This window comes from Lycorma delicatula, chromosome 3 (genome assembly GCF_047948215.1).
Source record: "Lycorma delicatula isolate Av1 chromosome 3, ASM4794821v1, whole genome shotgun sequence".
NCBI classification, from domain to species: domain Eukaryota; kingdom Metazoa; phylum Arthropoda; class Insecta; order Hemiptera; family Fulgoridae; genus Lycorma; species Lycorma delicatula.
The window spans coordinates 103,475,787-103,496,035 of record NC_134457.1 but is presented as its reverse complement, the minus strand read 5'-3'; the positions used below and the strand labels follow the sequence as shown (position 1 = coordinate 103,496,035).

The 20,249-nt window shown below is 27.8% G+C and overlaps 1 protein-coding gene and 1 long non-coding RNA gene across 3 annotated transcripts in view; one reads left to right on the top strand and one right to left on the bottom strand.

The window, feature by feature from the left end:
• Positions 1–10,473, top strand: part of LOC142320942 (zwei Ig domain protein zig-8-like) — a 761,401-nt gene extending 750,928 nt beyond the window's left edge. The window contains exon 7 of the mRNA XM_075358930.1: positions 10,294–10,473. Within this exon, the coding sequence (XP_075215045.1) occupies positions 10,294–10,400 (107 nt within the window). The 3' untranslated portion in view covers positions 10,401–10,473. The remainder of the gene's footprint in view (positions 1–10,293) is intronic.
• LOC142320943 (uncharacterized) overlaps positions 1–20,249 on the bottom strand; it is a 382,023-nt gene that overhangs the window by 348,767 nt on the left and 13,007 nt on the right. The gene's annotated exons all lie outside the window — the stretch shown is intronic.

Here is a 20,249-nt window from a genome sequence, read left to right as displayed (position 1 = left end):
AATTTAAAGAAGAATGCTATTGTAAATTTATTTTAAACATATATTAAGTAACTCCCGTTTTAATATTTTTTTATTAACCAAAAGTATGAATCCCTCAGATTTTCTTTAAAATTCATTTCCCCTCACGATATATCAATCGCATTAATCAAATTAATGCGTATTAAAAAAAAAATTAATACGATTTTGCAAACGTAAATTGCTACGCTAAAGAGATTAACACTTTCTAAAATACCAAAAGTCAAAAATAATTTACGTATTCTTAATACCTATACCCGTGTGTAATATTTTTACTTTCCTAGCAACATTTCTTTAGAGCTACGCTGCAAGAAGGAAGTATGGTAATCAGTCGTAAATGGGGTATAGGTGTTTTTGCATTTCATGACGTTTCGTGACCCAGAAACACCATGGTCACGAATATTATAATGACTAAGGAACGAGACGCTGTTTAGTGAAACTGTGTAACCTGGAGGTAGGGTCTTACAGGAGCAGCTCTGCTCATGAGAGGATGATTCGCTGAGGTGGACTACTCTTGATGACTGTCCGGGGACCCCCTGAGTTTATAGGTAATAAAAAAAGACCGAAACCTGACTGGATTCCTCCCTAGGGAGAGGTTACGGTTAGAGGCAGGCATATAAAAGACCCAGTCTTGGCCTGCTGGGTGAACGACCGCCGCAGGGATAGCCGAGTCCCGCGGGGTCTCGTTAGTTTAGAGACAAATACAACCTCTGAGGGTGTGCAATGCATTAGCTGGTCTACCCTCCTAGGTATGGGGAGAAAAAAAATATATTGTAGCAAAGATTTTACTGAATGAAAGATAATGGAAGTAAGATAGTAAAAGTAAGCTGGAACAACTAAGGAATGTGTTCATGAAGAAAAAATGTTCTACTAATCAGTCTATGAATTGAAAGAAATTGTTAAAAGTACTTGCCTTTTTGCGTAATTATTTATATTCATTAAACAAAAACAACAATAAAATCAGGAAGAATAATAATATAAGATTGTTATGTATAACTTTACAAGAAATCCTGAAAATTAAACGGGTTATTAAATTATGAAATTTACATCTTAGTGAATGAAAGAAACAGAAATCTGATGAAGATCTTGAAAGAGGTAACATGATTTCTAGGTGAAATAATTAACATAGGTTAAAAAGAATTAGGAAATAACATCAAACAAGTTAAATGGTTGAATTACAAAAATAAAATGAAATATATTTTGTATGTTACATTAAAGCCAACTGATACACTGCACAAAAAAAATAAGAAATTAATGAAAAAGTTTCATTCTCTAAGCAATGAAATCAGTTATTTAACATAATTAAGGAACTGATTAAAATACTGAATTAGTATTTCTCAATTATTCTCATCAGATAACACAATCCTACACTTTTTCAAAGTGTAGGATTGTGCTTTTTCAAAAATTATCAAAAATATTTTTTAAATGTTTCTTAACCTTTATTACAAGAGAAAAATGAACAATAAGATTATTCCAAAAAGAGAACAGGGTATTTAAAAATAAATCTTAGGTTGTATTTTTCGCGTATAATTATTTTTCTACTACATAATAATTAATAACCAACGCCAGGAAAATATGACAACTTTAATATCAGATTTTTCTTAAATTTCTTGCTTGTAGACTGAAGGGATATTAGCCAGTCATAAAAAAATCGTAAGGCAGTCACTTTTAATTAATTAAAAAATGTTCTTAAAATTAAAAAAAGAAAAACAAGGAGCTTTGAATTTTTAATCCATGTAACAATACACTGATCTATAAAAAAATATAAAATGTGTAATGAATTTATATTTTTACTCTTTCCAAAACCTGCATATGATTTTACATGTAATAAATTGCATCAAATTCAAAAGGTATAATTAAATTCAAAAAGTAAATTATCTTTTAATTGTTTTAATTACTTGTATTATATATATCTATCACAATTTTTTTTAATATTATAGGTTAAACAAGAAACTTCATTTTTTCTCAAGTCGTTAATTTTACTTTGTTATGATTAACGTAAACAATTTTCAAGACATTTGTATTATGACATATGTTCAAAATAATGAAAGTCTTTCTTTTTTTATACGTAATAAATAAAAAAATTACCGTTAAATAAATCCCTTCTAGCCATAAAGTGGTTTTACTGTTTAGATATTTGAGTAGATCTGAAAGAAAAAAAACTCAAACGGAATTGCAAAATGATGAATTCTTAAGATTAATCGTATAATATTGAAAAACTTTCATGATATCAGAAAATTCCCTATGAAACTGAAAGATTTTATTAATGAACTGATAAAGCATCAGATTAGTATACAGTCTAACAGAATTTAAAACTTTAAATAGATAAAATACTCATCATATACCTTATAATATAATTTATTATCATATATTTTTATTTTATCACAAATTAAAATATAATATATGATATGATGAAGTACTTCAAAGTATACAAATAAACGGATTTTTGACTTCTAAAATCTAATACTAAAACTTATAGTTTGTTTTTTAATTCACTAAGGAAGTAGGAGTTATGTACGTAACTGTAAAGTACGGAATGCACACACGTACCACGCGCACCTAGGTTTGGAAAATTGAAAAAAAATAAAAGAATAGTTACTTTTTACATTCTATTAAAAAATCATCAGAGAAGATTGAATGTATAACAGTGTTTGTTATTTGAATAACGTCAGTAAATCAGTCAATATTGTAAATATTTATTTGAAAGCCTAGAAATTGTAGTATTTACCGTAATTATTACCACTGTTCTGTAGTTTTCGTCATCCGTAGAAATGCATTTATCTTCGTTAACTCTTAAACATTAATAATAACCCTATCGACAGCATTCGAAATACAACATTTCTTGTAATAGTTTTTAAACTATTCAACTGGATTTATGACCAAGCCAAAATTATTCACTCATAAATCTGTATCAAAGCCGGTTTTGTAACTTTAACAGATGACGTAGCCTCGTGTTTAATTTGACAATCCGGTTTATGTAGGTTTACAGATTTTGGTTTTGAAAGGTTGAAATATCAGTCATTCCATCAGGAATAATTAACTGATCATAGTTTTGCTGAGCGATTAATCTTTGCTTTACATCATCCATCGTATGATATGTAAACTGTTCATTACAATGACGGAATTGTTTCATAATAAAGCGTATGGTAGGTGCTCCTCGACGCAATTTTATCAATTCCAGTAGTAATTTGTTATTCATCCATCCTTTTTCTTTTGCTTCAAACGACTATAACGGGGGAAATCGTTTTTACTTACTGAACGGTCGTTGTCCCAATTAAAACTGACTGTAATATAATACTGACTTGATGAAAATGTTTTTTTATGAAATCCTTTGTGTAAGAAAAATGTAAAGAAAAATTTCCAGTAAGTGGCGCTACATCGTAGAAAATAGTTTAATTATTTAATACCGGAAATTAGTGTAATAGCCAGGTTTTTTTGTTTTATATAACTCATTTTACTTCACTGGATGTAGGTTAATAGTCAAAACAAAGCAGTTAATATTACAATTTTAAATGGATTGATTAATATAGAGAGTAAACATAATTTATTCAGCGCATTTCTAGTGCGCGTTAATATTTTCAAACATTAGTGTAGGTAGTAAAGTTACTGATCCTTGAATGAACACTCTGGCGCGATGTAATGACAATGGGGACCGCCAGTTAAGCAATAGCTACCGTGCAGGAGAAAGCTAGGTGCGTACTATGGTGTCACTGAAGCGGGCCTGTTATTACTATTCAAAGACGTTTTAGTTCACAGTACAGCTATGATTTTCCTAATATAGATTCTATAACCTAGAGATCAGCAGTTTAACGATACTGGAAGTGTAGTACAAAAACAGGTGCTGGACGGTCCTGTCTATGAGGAAGTTGTGGATTAAGTAAGGGAAAATTTTCAGAGAAGCCAAGATCAATCGAGTCGTACGAATATAGAACCGGGAATCCCGAAAAGGCAATTGTAATGTTTTTACATAACACCTAAAACTTCATGCATACGATGTGCAACTGAAGATTGCATGATACGTTGTGGACATTCTTGAAAAAGTAAATTTCAAAACTGAGAATACCGCAATCGGCAAACGTAAAGGGTTCTACACAAGAAATAAAACTTAATGCATACAAAATTCAGTCGGTTCATGCAATTGAAGATGACGATAATCTCCATAGTTACAATTTTGCCGTAGACATTCATGATAAAGAGAACGAAGATAATGGGATTTTAGTAAATGTAATTTTCTCTTATGAAACCATCTTCCGTATTTCTGATCACGATAACCGTTATAATTGTCGGATTCAGAAAAAATGAGAATCCTCATGCCATTTGACATGAAAATCAGCCGCCATTTTATAGTTTTTGCGAAAATATTTACATCTATTGCTAATGCTTCAATGTAAGTGAAAATTAACAATAAACGTTGTTAATTAACTATAAATTAAATAAATTTATTTTATATTAGTATCATCAAAAATTGAATAAATTGCAATTTATTAAAATTTTTTAATTATCTGCTTATAAAGTAACATTACATCTGTAGAAACATAATACCGATTTACAGTTAAATAAATTGAGTCAAAGAAAAATTTACTTGCTAAAAATATACTAATATTCTTTCCTTGGTATTAACGTTTTCTTCTTCTTTATATCTTCTCTTAATCTTTTTATTCTTTCTTTGTTTGCAACATTTTCTTCGTGTTTATCCTTCCTTTGGTTTTAATATTTTCTTCCACTTTATATTTATCACCTTATCTTAACTCTTTTTATTCTTTCCTTTTTATATATATCATCTCTTAATCTTTCTATTTTCCACTTGCTCTTAACATATTCTTACTCTTCATATACATCTTCTTGTCGTTTTTTTTTTGACATATATTTCTTCATGTTAATTTTTTCCATTATAATTTTTCCTATTTCATTTTTGATTATTCACCAAATAATCCGATAATAAAAACTGAATATTTTAAGTTGTAAGGTCGAAATTAATATTTGCAACCAATATACAGGAGTTCACTAAACAGAATGGTTTAATTATTATTAACTTTTACTTATACGATATACCAGAAATCTGAAATATTTGTCAATCAGCAACTCACAAAGATTCGAATAATACTGATCTAATAATACGAGTAATAAAGGGACGTTTATTCTATCCTAATAATTCATATAAGATTGTTGGATTATTCATTGTATAAATATTTGATGTTAATAAAACAAATATTTCAGCAATTGTGTAACTGTCCACTTTATTAAAGATTGGAGGATCGTATCTCACTTTTAAATTAAATAAGTTGAAATGAACTACAGCAAAAAAAGTGTATACGTAATTTAATACGCGTACAAGGAATTCATGTGGTATCTTCATCAGATTTTTCTTCATAACATAATGAACTATATCCAAAAAGTAGGCTCTGGAATAGATCGATCACTAACGGAAATACCCGATTCGTCAGTATCAATTTCTAGAGTTAAATTTCTAATTTAACTTTCGTTATATCAATTTTCATCATTCAAAAAAAAATATATTTTTACTCACGATGTAATCACTTTTGTTCACCAAATAATACAATTCCAAGACGCCGCCCGCCTGGAGGGCCTAGCTGCGGAAGGCATGCTCACGACAAGCCTCCGCAGCTAGTAGTTTCCTAAGAAAGAAAAAAGGAAAAACAAATATATATATATATATATATATATATATATAGCCAACAACATTTAATGAAAACCCAAATCTCATATCCATCAGTTATATATAAGTATTCACGAATAAATTGCATAAAACTTTGAATAAATAAAATATATTCTAAATTGATTCATTTTCAATCTTGCTGCTTTGTTGAGGAGTTGGGTAATAGACACGTATCTCAAAAATGCGAGGAAATATTCTAGTAAAACTAGGTATCTACGTTTATCGCAACATTATGTACGAAATACAAATCATGGTTTAAATTTTTTTAAATATCAAAATCACAGCAATCTAAATTAATGTTTTTTTTTTTTTTAAATTTATTAGTAATTATATTTGTACAGCGAAATTGTTCATTGTACTTATAAAATGTGTAGCACAACTAAATATGTGAAGCACTGTATTACAATAATTTATCAAATTTTAAAATGTAATTCTAAACATCCGATTAACCACAAGAATGTGATAACTTATTAACGTTTCAGTTCCAATACGAAGACAACGTGCAGAACAAATTTTAAGCCAATTACAGTTTCCTCAATTAGAAAAAACAAAATGATATTTGTTAATAAATTGCATGTAATTGTTGACTGATAAATATAAAATTTTAATTTTATCATATACCGTATATAAAATGCTATTTTCTCACGTTTACATATAGTAGTATTAAACCCTTCTTATATTATGCCATCTGTTATTATGACTTCTATTATTATTTTTCTAATATTATGTCGTTTATTTATCATACAGTATATGGAGTTTTAGGTTTGAATCCTCGTCAGGCTTAACAATTTTCCGTGTTACAGAATTTCGTTCTGATTGTAAAAGTAAAAGCAAGATATATATCGGTTATTATTTCGGTCCTTATTTGAGAGAAAACATTTTCAACTTTTGGGTTCTATAAGAAATTTACTTTTTACAGTTTCTGATATCCTGTAATTAACCTATTTTTTCCGGCTTTACTGGTTTATTTTTAAAATGTATGGAAATATTATTGTTCTTGGAGTTTTTTTGATTAAAATATTTCATATTATATTTAGTGAAGTGTTGAATCCTTTTAATGTAGTCTACGACTTAACTAGCCAAAAAATTTGAGATTATATATTCTTTCTACATCTAATTAAATAAAAATTGGTTAAGGATCAATTATATAACAAAGAAACAAATTAAAGTATATTAAAACACCAAACTGTAGTTAAAAAGATGAGCGCATGGTTATAAAATTTTTACACTAAACATAAATAAACAATAGCGATAAATCTATGGTGTTGAAAATGGAAATATTCGTGAATTGCAGAAAGGAATTTGGTTGTTCCTGGTTTAAGCTAGAAAGTAATTTTCAAACTTGGTTCATCAAGGTATTGCCGAGGGGTTTCAAAACAATTTAGATGGAGATCGCCCAGGGTGCAATTTGTGAATCGATTTCGTGAAAGGATTGTGCCTTCTGACGGCCACCCTCTCCCCCAGGAGCTTCCCAACAGTTTGTTTCGCTCAATTTCTTCCTCATTAACCCTTTCTTTCAATATTCACTCAACCCTAAGGCAGCTCAGTCGTCTTCGCACTGTAGCTCCCTCCACTCCTGTTAACAGTTGAAAGGATTTCATCTGTTTTTGATCCTTTAAAATAAAGGAATTTTCTTAACAACAATACGGGATGAAATGCAAATAAATTAAATTTTACATAAAGCTGGCTGGCTATGTTTGATGAATGTAAAAAAATTGTATTTTTAAATATAAAATAACAGAAAATATTATAAAATCTGGAGAGAATAAGAGTAATAGAAATATTATTAATCGCTGAATAAATATATTTATTTTTTTTTTATTTCAAGTCAATACCAGAAAAGATAAAATGATTCGTTATTACGTAAAATTATATATGATAAAAATAATTACGAAGTACGGTAAGAAAATTCATTTTAATTACTAACTAAATAAATTTGACTGCATAATTTCTTGATCGCGATTGTTTTAGCATTTATACGGGAGTAAAGTCTGAATGTAAGATTGGCCTGTTATTTTTTAAAACAATCTTGCATTTTAATTTTATTTTCTTCTTCATACTAGATGTAAACTCGTAGTAAACGAGTTGTGATTTTTATCGTTTTATGTTTTAATTATCTACTTAATACATTTCACCACACTTTGTAATTATCAACAAATTTTATAACCGTCTCATCTTATAGATATTCAATTTGTATAATTAATTAATTAAACTGAGAAAAAATGTTTTTGTCAATTCACGTTTTTATTGAATAGATTACAATCTGTAATGGTACAGATAACACATTTCTCGAAAAAAGATATAAATAAGGTATAAAAAGGTATTAACATAGAAGTATGATAGTTTAAAATAGATTAAATATCTGTAAATAAATTTTAGATTTTCACAAAAAGGTTTTGTAACTTTAATATTCTGTAGCTTACCAACTACTTTCGGGCTATGGGAACTTTGATAGCTGTCTGCATCGCTTCAAGAGGAGGAGAACGGCGGGTTGCAGGTACTGTGCGACAGCTGACACAGCCGAATACACCTGCTTTGACTGTGTCAGTGGGAGAACGAGAGACGTCACATTCCGCCGGATGGAGGGAGGTAGAGAGAGTGGCTCGTCTCGTACTAACATAGAAGAGGCAGGAGTAACCCCCTTGACGTGCATACGGCCCTCGATGTCAAAAGAGGCGTCGAAATGTGTTTTGTTTTTGTAGTTGTTAATGTACTTTGCTAGGGTAGGAATTTATGATTGTACTATGTGTCTTTGCTCATGTTGTTGTTGGATTATGCTGCCGGATATACTGACGGACATGGAATGGGGGGATATTGTGTGCGGTGCTCTACCGCTGACGGTGAGGGAGACATGGCGCAACAAGTATTGAGATCCATGGGAAAGCGTGGGGGATCAAGGACAGGTTCAAGTCCATCTTGATGCATGTAGGGGTCAGGGAGGCAGCATCTATGCCTAGGGTGTTCGGGCTTACTCACGCGCAAGAGTGGGTGGGTCGGAGCTCCCCGATGATGGCATGGGGGACCCTCGAGGTGTGCATGGGGGGGGGGCCCGTAACTGTGAAGGGCAAACGAAATGTGTGTCTTGATCAGGTACAATAGGGACTGGAAGGGTGCTCTCCTGCGGAGAAAAATTCTGATCACCGGAAGAGGTGAATAGTATGTTTTCGAGGAGGCACGGGAAACCCCGATGGGATGTCCAAGTTCGGACGAGCTAGGGAGGGCAGAGTGTGTTAAGAGCTTTTTATTTTTAGCGTGGGCTTGGGTCGTCTTGTTGGGGGAGTTAAAAAAAAAAAAAAAAAAATGAAAATGTTAACCTCTGTAAATCCGCATTGGTCGCGAGTCTTCTCTCGCGAGTTACTAATTACGTGCGCAAAAAATTGTAATTTGTCTCTACTCATTCATTTATAGTCGGAAAAAAATAAAAAAATACAGGTTGTAGAAAAAGATTCGTGGATTGAAAAAAAATGAGTCTGTGCGACTTTTTTTACGTATGTTACAGCTGAAAATCCGACACGCATAAACAAATTCGGAAACAATTCGTGACTTTCTTCGTTTAACCCTTTCTAGAGTAACAATTTTTTATTTGGTTAACGGCATTTAACAAGTTAAGGGAGTAAGCCCCTTAAATGATAGAAAAAGCATATCTTTTTTCTGGTGTAAGTAAATAAATTAAAAAACGCCTAGTGTAGTGAAAAGTAATGGGAAAATTTAAACCGGTGTATGTATAATTCGTTCGGAAATATTTTTTTATCATATTGTAGAGAGGAGTGCTTTTGTGAATTTTTAAAGCTATAGGTTTTATTGCATGTGAAAAAATCCAAGTCTGACTGTGACTGGAATCTGACGGATGAAGGTAGATGCGCTACAACTCTTTCACGGAGATTATGTGTTAAGAAATAGTTGTTAAAACTTAGAAAATATGTTCCTGGAGAATGTATTCATAAATTTTATTATTTCCGAATAAAATTTCCATAGACAAAATATTTTTTTTCTTCCTATAGACTTCAAAATTTATAATTACCTTTTTCTACGTAAGATGATATCAAGGTAACATTTTGATACTTCATCGTAAAGTTAATCATAAATGTTAACATTTTTTTTTTTTAAATCTTATATAGACAACCGAAAGTAATTTCATTTAACGTTTATTATTTTTTATATTTATTTATTTACTTTTATAACTTTACGACAGAATAATTCTGCACAGGAATGAATAGTTTGCGGTAATATATATAGCACTTTAAGAAATATTTTTTAAACTAATATTCATAACGCTGTACATTTTAAGAAAATTATTAAAGAACTTTTTTTTATTATTGTTTGATGAAGAAAAACGGGTACTAAACTAGAAATATGTAAGTTTATAGTCTTAAAATAATTTCAATCTATACTGCTAGTTGATATATTCAACTCTTAATAACTAAATAGTAGTACAAACGAAAGACCAGTCCGATTGAAAGTGCTAAATGAACAATTGTAGTAATTCTTTATTGATGAATCCGGCTAAAGATATATGTTTTTAAATATTCCATTACAGTTAAATTTATTAACAAAATTGGATTTAATTTTAATAGTAAATACAAAAATATATTTTTTTACAGGTGAACAACCAGCAGCCATGCAACATGAAAGGACATCTTTATCAACAGTAATCTCTCCCTCTGCGATTTGGATAACACTTATGCATATTGTTATGGATACCAGATGACGTTAGAACTTTTTAAATAACAACATCTTTTTTGTAAATAAATATAAATAGATTTAAAAATATATAAATTAAATAAATGTAATTAATTTTAATGCGCTGTGTACTTTTATTTGATGTATTCATCGGAAAATAATGTGTAATTAATTATTTTTATTATTTTTTTTGTCAAATATATAATAACAAATAAATTACAAATTAAATTAATAGATTAACGAATGATTTTTTTTATTTTTGATATTGCTTTATAAGTGTGAATTATGTGAGTTTATAAAAACATTAATTTAATTTATGTACTGACATAAAACATTCTTTCCTTAACTGGAAGATTTATTTTTAAACTTAGAATACCTTGGATATAATTTTAGATTTTCTATTAACATTTACCTCCGTATTAAAAATAAGAACTCTAGATTTTATACCAGAAATTATTAGAAATGCAAAAGAATTATTTTACGGTTATTTCTTTTAAACTTCTACTTGATTAGTAAATATTAAAAAAATACTAGATTCTAAAGGATAGATATGTTAGTGAAATAAAGTATGGTGGTTATGTGCAATTTGAAATAATTAACAAAATTTTAATAGCGTAGTAAACAAAACTAGCTGTATTTGTCAATAAATTACTAATAACGATGTCACAATTACATTCTTTGATTATTATCAATCGTATAATTATTAGTTAATAAAAAATAATTTATTATTTAGTATTTCATATCTCTTAATTTTATTTTATTTTCCGGTAAATTAAAAAAAAGAAAAGTTTAATATAAATCAAATTCATTATAAAATAAGTAATGCAAACTCCTGTTTCTATTGCCGACAGTAAATCTGTAATTTACGATTTCATGTTAAATTTATCATTTACAATAAAGCAATGAATAAACAAATAATGAACGTGCACGCATTTTGATACAAATAAAATAAAATTTTAATAATAGGAAATAATTATTTACAAATTGTTATTTGTTTTAATAGTCAATTAATTCCACAAAATATTTGTCTGCGGGTAAATAATGTAATGGAATAATGACTTAAAAAATATCAACTCAAAACAGAAATTGATGAAACCTGAGCCTTTTGGTTTAAAAGTTTGTTATGAAATATGCTAACCTATATGAAATAATTTAGTCAAACTTTGAGTTTAAGTAACCAATAGATTGAATTTATAATAAAGATTAGGTGATAGAGACTAATAATATAGTAATGGTAATAATAATAATAATAATAATAATAATAATAATAATAATAATAATAATAATAATAATAATAATAAAGTAAGAAGAATGGATTAAAATTTCGGAAAAAAATAGCTTAAAAACATTTTAGTACATCAATTATTGAGTTATTCTCTTTTATTTTTTAATATTTTTTGGAAAAATACCTTTCCAGAAGCTAATAATATAAGTAAATATATAGTATTAAAACAACAGACATAATACCATTGTACCAAAATATCATTTTTTTTCTAAAAAATTCTGCTTTGAAGTATTGAAAAACAGGAATTGCTGTGGATCTGCCATGGAAAAATAATAGTTTTGCAACTCTGTTATATCTGATATTATTTATAAAAAAATCTCATGAACATTTAATTCTTAATTTTTTTCCAAGTATGTAGAACAAGCACTTAAATCAAATCATACTTCAAGAAAAATTTTTACTTTTCTGAACAAAAGTAGCTGAATGTGTGTAAGAGTATTTTATCTCGCGTATTGTTAAATACATCTTTGATATTCTTTTCCATTTTTTAAGCAGTCAACCAATAAAAATTTGAGTATAAGTTTTTAAATACAGTAATATATATTTTATAATACTTAAAGTCCTTTATGGTTTTAAAATAATCAAATTTCTGTTAAATTTTCATAAATCACGTATTAAGTTAATATTTTATCGATATCGATTTAATGAAAATCGATTTAAGATGACGATTTTGGCTATCATGCAAAACGTTTTTACAATTATTAAATACATAGACATCTTAAATGCATGATTTGTAACCTCACAACTACTTAAATCTATTTTTTTTTTTTTTTGTAAAGCTTATTCATAATAAACCCAAATATAAAATTCTAACTTTTTGTAAAATTTGAAATTTAGGTTAAATTATAATTAATTAGTAAAGCCTTCATAAAATTGTGATTTTTTTTTTAATTTGCTGTAATAGAAAAAAAATTACAGTTTTTTTTAAAATAAAATATAACTTAAAATTTGGCTAAAATATTAAAAATCAAACAAATTTTTATAAATTAAAAAAAGTAATTTTATCAATAAGTATTGCCCCAAAATTTAAGTACATTATATTTTTCGCTATATTTAAGGAAATAAATATTTAAACTATGAGTGTACTCGTTACTGTATATATTAAATGTAAATAAAAGAAAATTTTCATGATTAGTAAATTAAAATAAGCATAAAAACAAAAAAATTATGTTGTGTTCATAATTACTTTAAAACAAAAAAATATCATACATAAATTACAACTTAATTTACAACATAATTATTGTTGTAATATATATTTTGTTAAGAAGTGTGTAATAAAATTATTCCATTATTGTAAAACTTAATTGTTTAAAATAAATTAAAAAAAAAAAAATCACTCTTTTTATTTGACAACTACTGTTCTAGTAGAAATATAATTTCTACTAATTAATTTAATATTTTTTTAAATGCATTAATATTTTTCTCTAGAAATATACAAGAAAAGTATATTTTAATACCGTCGCAAAGACTGAACTAAATTACAATTTTACTGAAAAAAAATACTTAAAATTTCTCATAGAAATAAAAAGGAAAACTCTAAAACCAGATGCACATTTCAATTGAAAAGAATTTTTTCCATTTCCAATAAAGAGAATAATGAGAAAATTCATACATACATTAAAAAGAACATTATGAAAATAAACGTATTATACCATTGTAGTAAAGGAAAGCTGAAGAGCAGCTTATAGTTCAGTCTACCACTTGTACCACCTTAACTCTCCACTTGGACCAAGATAAACACTACTGTTTCATTATGATTAGTTTTTAAAATCTCATTAAATTAATTAAAATATGATAAAAACTGTTCTAAGAAAGATTTTTCTATTTGCTTCAATAGAAGCAAATAGAAAATAAAGAAGAGAATAAATTAAACAAATTTGTAAAGAATTACATAATTCTAAAAAGAGATCATTTGTAATAATGAAAGATTAATCATTTATCGTTATTTAATAATGGAATCACTTTTTCACTCTTAACATACTGAATATTCAAATTATGTAATTACTCTTTAAGATGAACATTAAAAAATGCTAGTTTCCATTATCCATTACGGTTATTTCTTTCCTTCCATCATCGATCTAAAGCTATGCTACAAGAAGGAAAGTTCGTAATCAGTGAAAAAACAGGAAAACGGGTTTTTTGAATTTCTTGACGTTTCAAGACCCGGGAACCCCAAAAAACGGGGTTTAATATTCGTACGTATTTATCTATATGTGTTGGCGTATTTGAAGGTAAGTAAATTTTGACTAGATGAACAGATTTTGTACAGGAACTAGTGTATATATTTTGGCAATATTTAGTGGCAATTTATTGAAAGGATTTTGGGATAAATATTTTCTGTGGTGATGGGGTAAATTTTCTAAAAAAATTGTAAACGAAACACCACATTATATTCAAATGAATTGAATATAATGCATGCTTATCGTACCAGTAAAAAAAATCCCAAAATTCCCCCCTTTTCTAAAAATCGAAGAAAGCTATCTTTTTATTTATTGCATATTTTTATCGTTTTTTTAATGTAATTCTAGGCATATTAATAGTGAAAGCGACCCACAAAAAATGATTTGTGAGCAATATAGTGGTGGAAAACAGATAAAATTTTAAATAATCGAGTTTTTTAATTTTTAAATATGTTTGGCTTTATTAAAACTTTTTATAGTATTAAGAGTTTAAATAATAAATTTTAGTAATAATATTACAATAACATCTCATCATAATTCATCCCCACCACCAAAAAATAAATTTTATGTGACTGTTTATTAGTTGTATATTCTTTAGTTGATATTTTTAAAAGCTCTTTCATTTAGTAATAAACATAGACAAATTAAAACATTTTCTTAGAACGTGATTTTGTAGATGGGAGAGCAGAAAAAATAAAAAAAGTACCGATGTTTTGAATTTTTAATTCTTTTTTGGTCTATTTAAACATTCAATGATAATTTTATAATAAAAGTTCATCATGAATAATATCAATGTTCATCAATGATAATTTTTTCATGTATAATTATTTTTTCACTAAATACTCATTTGAATAAATAACCAATTTTAGGAAAGTATTGATAGTATAATATAATATTTTATTTTGATCAGTAAAAAAATATTAACCATGGCAATTTTGCGATTGAAAAATGTCTTTATTAATTTTTATATTTTAATTATAAAATGCTATCAGTTGATTAATTTTTTGTTTACGTTATACATATGTAATTCATAATTTATATTACTAACATATTCACATTATACGAGTATGTTCATTCGTCAACATCGTTAACATATAATATGATAATTCGTTAACATCTTAAATTTGGTTTTAAGGAAAATCTGAGATTGAAATGCAGTATAGAAGAATAATAATAGCGAGAATAAGAATAATAATAGTGAGAATAAGAATAGCATTGATAATAGGAGAGACCAAGAAACATGAAAAAAAAAACGGATTGAAAATAAAATGTAAAGGGTTCCTGTTATCAACTTGTACATAAAACTTATATATAAATGTGCCGCAACGAGAAGTAGAATGTATTGTTGTTGACAGGGTACGGGGAAAAGGCCTTAGTGACAAAGTGCATGAGAAGCTATTACTCGTCCTAAATGCATTACTCAAGTAAACGCAGGCTAACCTCTTATCAGACTGTCAGTCATTATAATATCAAATTAGGGTGTACCGGTGTTCTTTGGTGGTTAGGTTTCAATTAAGCGCACATCTCAGGAATGGTTGACCTGAGACTGTATAAGACTCAACTTCATTTATATTCATACATATCATTCTCATTCATCCCTTGAAGTAATACCTTACGGTGTTTCCGGAGATTAAAAGGAAAGAAAGAATATTATCTCGATCTCTCTCACTCTAATATTACTTTTCGCAACGGCATATCAGTTGAAGGACAACTGAAGGACAATTTTAAAAGGGTTTACAAGATTTAAAATTATTATTTAAGATTTAAAATTATCCAAAAAACAGTTTGAAATGCTTGCTTCCCAGTTAAAAGGATGGAATGCTCTTTAAAAGAATACAAAGATATGCATTTATCGTAATCTTCATTCTGAATTTAAAGAGTATTTTTCTGAAGAAAATTCTTTAGTGTTTTTTAATGATATTTCTTTTCTTATGGAGGCACGTTGTAATGAATATAACCCAACAGAATGGCGCTTGTTCATTGATTCCTCTAAAGTTAGTTTAAAAGCTGTGCTTCTGCATAATGGCAATAAATTCGCATCAGTACCTGTGGCTCACTTTGCTAATATAAAAGAAACATATGAAAACTTTAAATTTATAATGGAAAAGCTTCAATATGCAGTGCATGAATGGAATGACTGGTGATTGCACTTATATTTGGTCTGCAGCTTGGTTACACAAATTAATGTTGTTTTTTTGAATGAATATGAAAGTAGAGAGAAAAAAAATCATTTCATTAGAAAAGAATGACCGAAACGCGAATCTCTCATTTCTGAACAGAAAAATGTGAAACAAGATCCGTTGTGTAATCCTAAAAATTTTTATTTACCACTGTTACATATCAAACTAAGATTAATGAATTTCGTCAAGGCCATGCACAATAATCCTGTTTTCACGTTCTTTAAACAGAAGTTTCGTAAAATTAGTGATGCAAAAATTAAAGAAGGAATATTTGTGGGTCCACAAATATGATCACTAATGCGTGATGAAAAGTTCGAGGAACTATTGAATCCACTGGAGAAGTAGCAATCAAAAATGTTACTCCGATTTTTTTGGGAAATCGAAAGGCAGAAAATTATCGTGATAATTTTCGTGATTATAGTAGTTGGTAACGATCTTATAATCTTATAAAAATATGAGTTGTAGTATGTTCTTAAAAGTACACTTTCTGCATTTGCACCTAGATTTCTTCCAGGAAAATCTCGACTCAGTGACAGATTTCAACTATAGAAAAGAAGTATTAAGGTAAATGGAATCCTAATATGCTTGCTGTTTATTGTTGGACCAAAGGTGAAATACAGCAGAAAATTGTCATTTCTTACTTTCTAGGCGAGGCAAATGTATGAATATTATGTGGTTAAAAATGCAGAAAGTATTAAAATTTTTGAAATTAATGCCTGTCTCTCGAAAACCTTGCGTGATGGGGAAAAATAGATATATTTGAATTCAGAAGAAAAAATACTATCAGAATCTCATATTTTTCTTCCTGAGACAAAAAAAAAATATTTTTTGTTTCCCGTTTTCACAATAATATGTTACAAGTTTCATAACCTTTATTATAAAAGAGAAATGAACAATCAGGTTTTTCTATAGAGAGAAGAGGGTATATATTTTTTGTAGTGTGCTTATACTAAAATTATTCAATTTATTTTACTTCAAACCGTATCACTTTAAAAAAATACTTTATTTATTCATTTTACTCTTTCCATTTAAACGTACTTCAGTTTCTTATTCCTGACTTTAAGCTAAGACTACTTCTCCTGAACAATTCTGCTGTAGTAATACTGAAAACCTAAGATGTTAAAACATTCTGAAAACGTTAAGTAGCACTTGTAAACATCTTAGAAATTTGTTGTAGTATATAACTTGTATGAACATTACAATATTTCTTTTCAAATAAAATTCGTGATTTAACATCATATTTTTACACAATAATTTAGCAATTTAATTAGGTCTAACTTTATTTACTTTTAATTAATACTCTAAAAAGTTTCTTAATAAATTATCTTTAGAATAAATTTTGTTTTTAATCACTTCAGACCAAATATAAAGCAAACCCAGAAATTAATTTAATTAAAAAACAAAAAAACAACTCTTAGTTCTTAATCTTCAAATTTCTGAATTTTTCAATTATAATTTTATAGTAAAGAGGTTTTTCTCTTTTTTGTAAGAAAATTCTCATCGGTTTTTCCAAAAATTTCCATCATCTACTATGATGATATTATTACCTAATATTTTAAGACCATTTATTTTTATGAGGTCTCAAACTATTCTGATTAAAAAGGAAAAGCAAATCATTTCGTAAACTGTATGTCATATAAAATATTTAAATTCTTCATCAATTTGAAGAACTAGAAATCCTATAAATTATTTTTTACAGCATTCGTAAAAAGAGAAATGTTTCTATTTTTAAATATATGATGATGTATAATTCTATTATTGTTATAAATCGCTTACAGATTCTATATAAAACCGCATCTATCATTACACAAATTTGTCAGTGTATGAAAGAATTTTTTAAATCTGCTTTGTTTGTCAAATTTTTACTTTAAGACTGCTTTACGCCCATCAGTTTCGTAGATGCAATATTCTCTCATGTTTCAGCCAAGAAATTATTTTTTTATTTGTTAGATACGATTACAGTACAAATTTAAAACACATTTTATAAGAGAAAAATTATTACCAAAACTACATACAAACTTTAATTAATAATAAATATCCAATCCCAAGCTTATTTTAGAATGTATCAAGTTGTTTTCCGCTGCCTTCATCAGTGAGCCAAATATATTGTAGGCATCATCATTCTATTGTTACGAATTTTAATTTATACTAGACCATACAGTTAGTAAAATCACTAAATTCATCACAAGAGTTTTCTATAAAGTGAATATTATCTCAGAGAAAACAACTGTAACCCTTAGCTGATTTGCATCACAACCTTAAGAAATACTGGTGCAATTAGTATTCAACAGCATATTAAGACCATTACGCAGTACTTAAAATTTGTGAAAAAATTCGGTGTAATCATTGTTATAATTCAAAATGAATGACACGATAATTAAAGGATATGAAAATAAGTAAAGACAGTGTGATAAACAATAATTTAATTAAAATAATTATTTTAAGTTAATAATAAATCTTTATTTAACGCTGGAATATCAATTCATTTGAAGGTTTTTACTACATATACAAGTTAACAAATTGTAGTATTGATTAATTTTGGAGAAGCAGTGGTCCTAAACTAAGATATAAAAAAAAAATAATCAAAGATTCACGCGAAAGTTAGATTTGTTTTGTGTTTCCTTCATTAAAATATATTGTAATTGTTAATAAAAATTAAAAACTTTGTGAAATACGGTTATAAGTTACTTAAGTTTGTTGCTTTTATAATTTTAAGGTAAAGGTGAAGCAGAATATATTATTAGAGAGCATTTGTATCGAGATTAAACAAAATTAAAACAATATTTTATTTTACGACAGTTAAAGTTATTGTTTTACTAGTCATATCAGTAATGTTGATGAACAACAATATTAAAAAAAATGTTTTATAAACAATACTTGTAGCCAAATAAAAGTTTATAAGTTAATTATCTTAATCGCAGTTCCATTGCTACATGTCCGTCCGTCTACATGGAAATCATCTACCACCGAAACTTTTAAGAGCACGGTAGTTCCCATTTTCATTTATATTTTAATAAATTTTTCTGGTTTCTCTTTTTTCAGCAGCTTCTGCTGATCTTTCCAGCTCTATTTAAATCAATTCTTCTTCTCTGATGATACTGTTTCACCTAATTAACTTTCCTAGATTTCATTTTCTGAATTATTATAATTAAGCTTCTATTTTTGATTACTCACCACATTACATTAATTAAAAGGCATTTAAATTTTGATCGGGAACGCGAAACGAAGGAAAAAGGTAGGTAGGTTGTTGTTAGTAATTAAAGTGATTGATTACGTAAAATTATTAGTCTACGTTTAAAAAATAAAGTACCTTGTGAAATTGAATTTTTTTTAACGAATATGATTATACTTGTTAGTTATAATATAAAATATCTGATGTGGGTACTACATGACTTCCTTGCACGCCTATTAAATTACATATACACACTTTTTTAAAATGAAAAGTACTTTTGATATTTTTACATATTTTTTTGTCATTGGATTATTATTTATCGAAATTTTTACATTACGAATTATTAATAAATCAATAGAGTTTAAATTAAAAAAACAATTAACAAAAAATGGAGGTGAAGTCCAATTCAAACCGGTGTGCCTTCCCTTGATCTAAATATTTCATTAATTAAAATTTATTTTGGCTATTAACCCTGGAACCAATGAAAATAAGTAGTACTTATGAAATCGTTAAAAAGCTGTCAATAAACTTATTAATGCACTTAAAAAAGTCCAAAATCCAATTTTTTGGATTTTCGACTTTTTTGGACACTTTTAGTTCAGTCGATTGGAATTAAAAGGGGAGGTGTAGAACTAGATGTACAACAGTAATAAATCCAAAATTGCAAACTCCTACGGCTAATCGTTTTTGAGAAACATACATGCATATATACACACACATACGTACGTAGAGACGTCACGCGGAAACTAGTGAAAATGGATTCAGGGATGGTGAAAATGGACATTTCCGTTAAAATATGAAAACTGAAAGTTTTCGCGATCAGAATACTTCCTTGTACGAAGTAACTGAAATAAACTTAATTGTATGTAGTTTAAATAATAAATGTTTTTTTGCTTCTAATTAAAAGCAAGGGGATATTCAAGTTAATTGTTTTAAATTCATTATCTAGATTGGATAATGGGGTAGCTAACGTTTGATTGTAGTAAATTGAGGTGTATCAGTATTATAAATTTCTCTTTATCGTCAGATATAGTAAAATAAAATATTTAGATTTAATTTT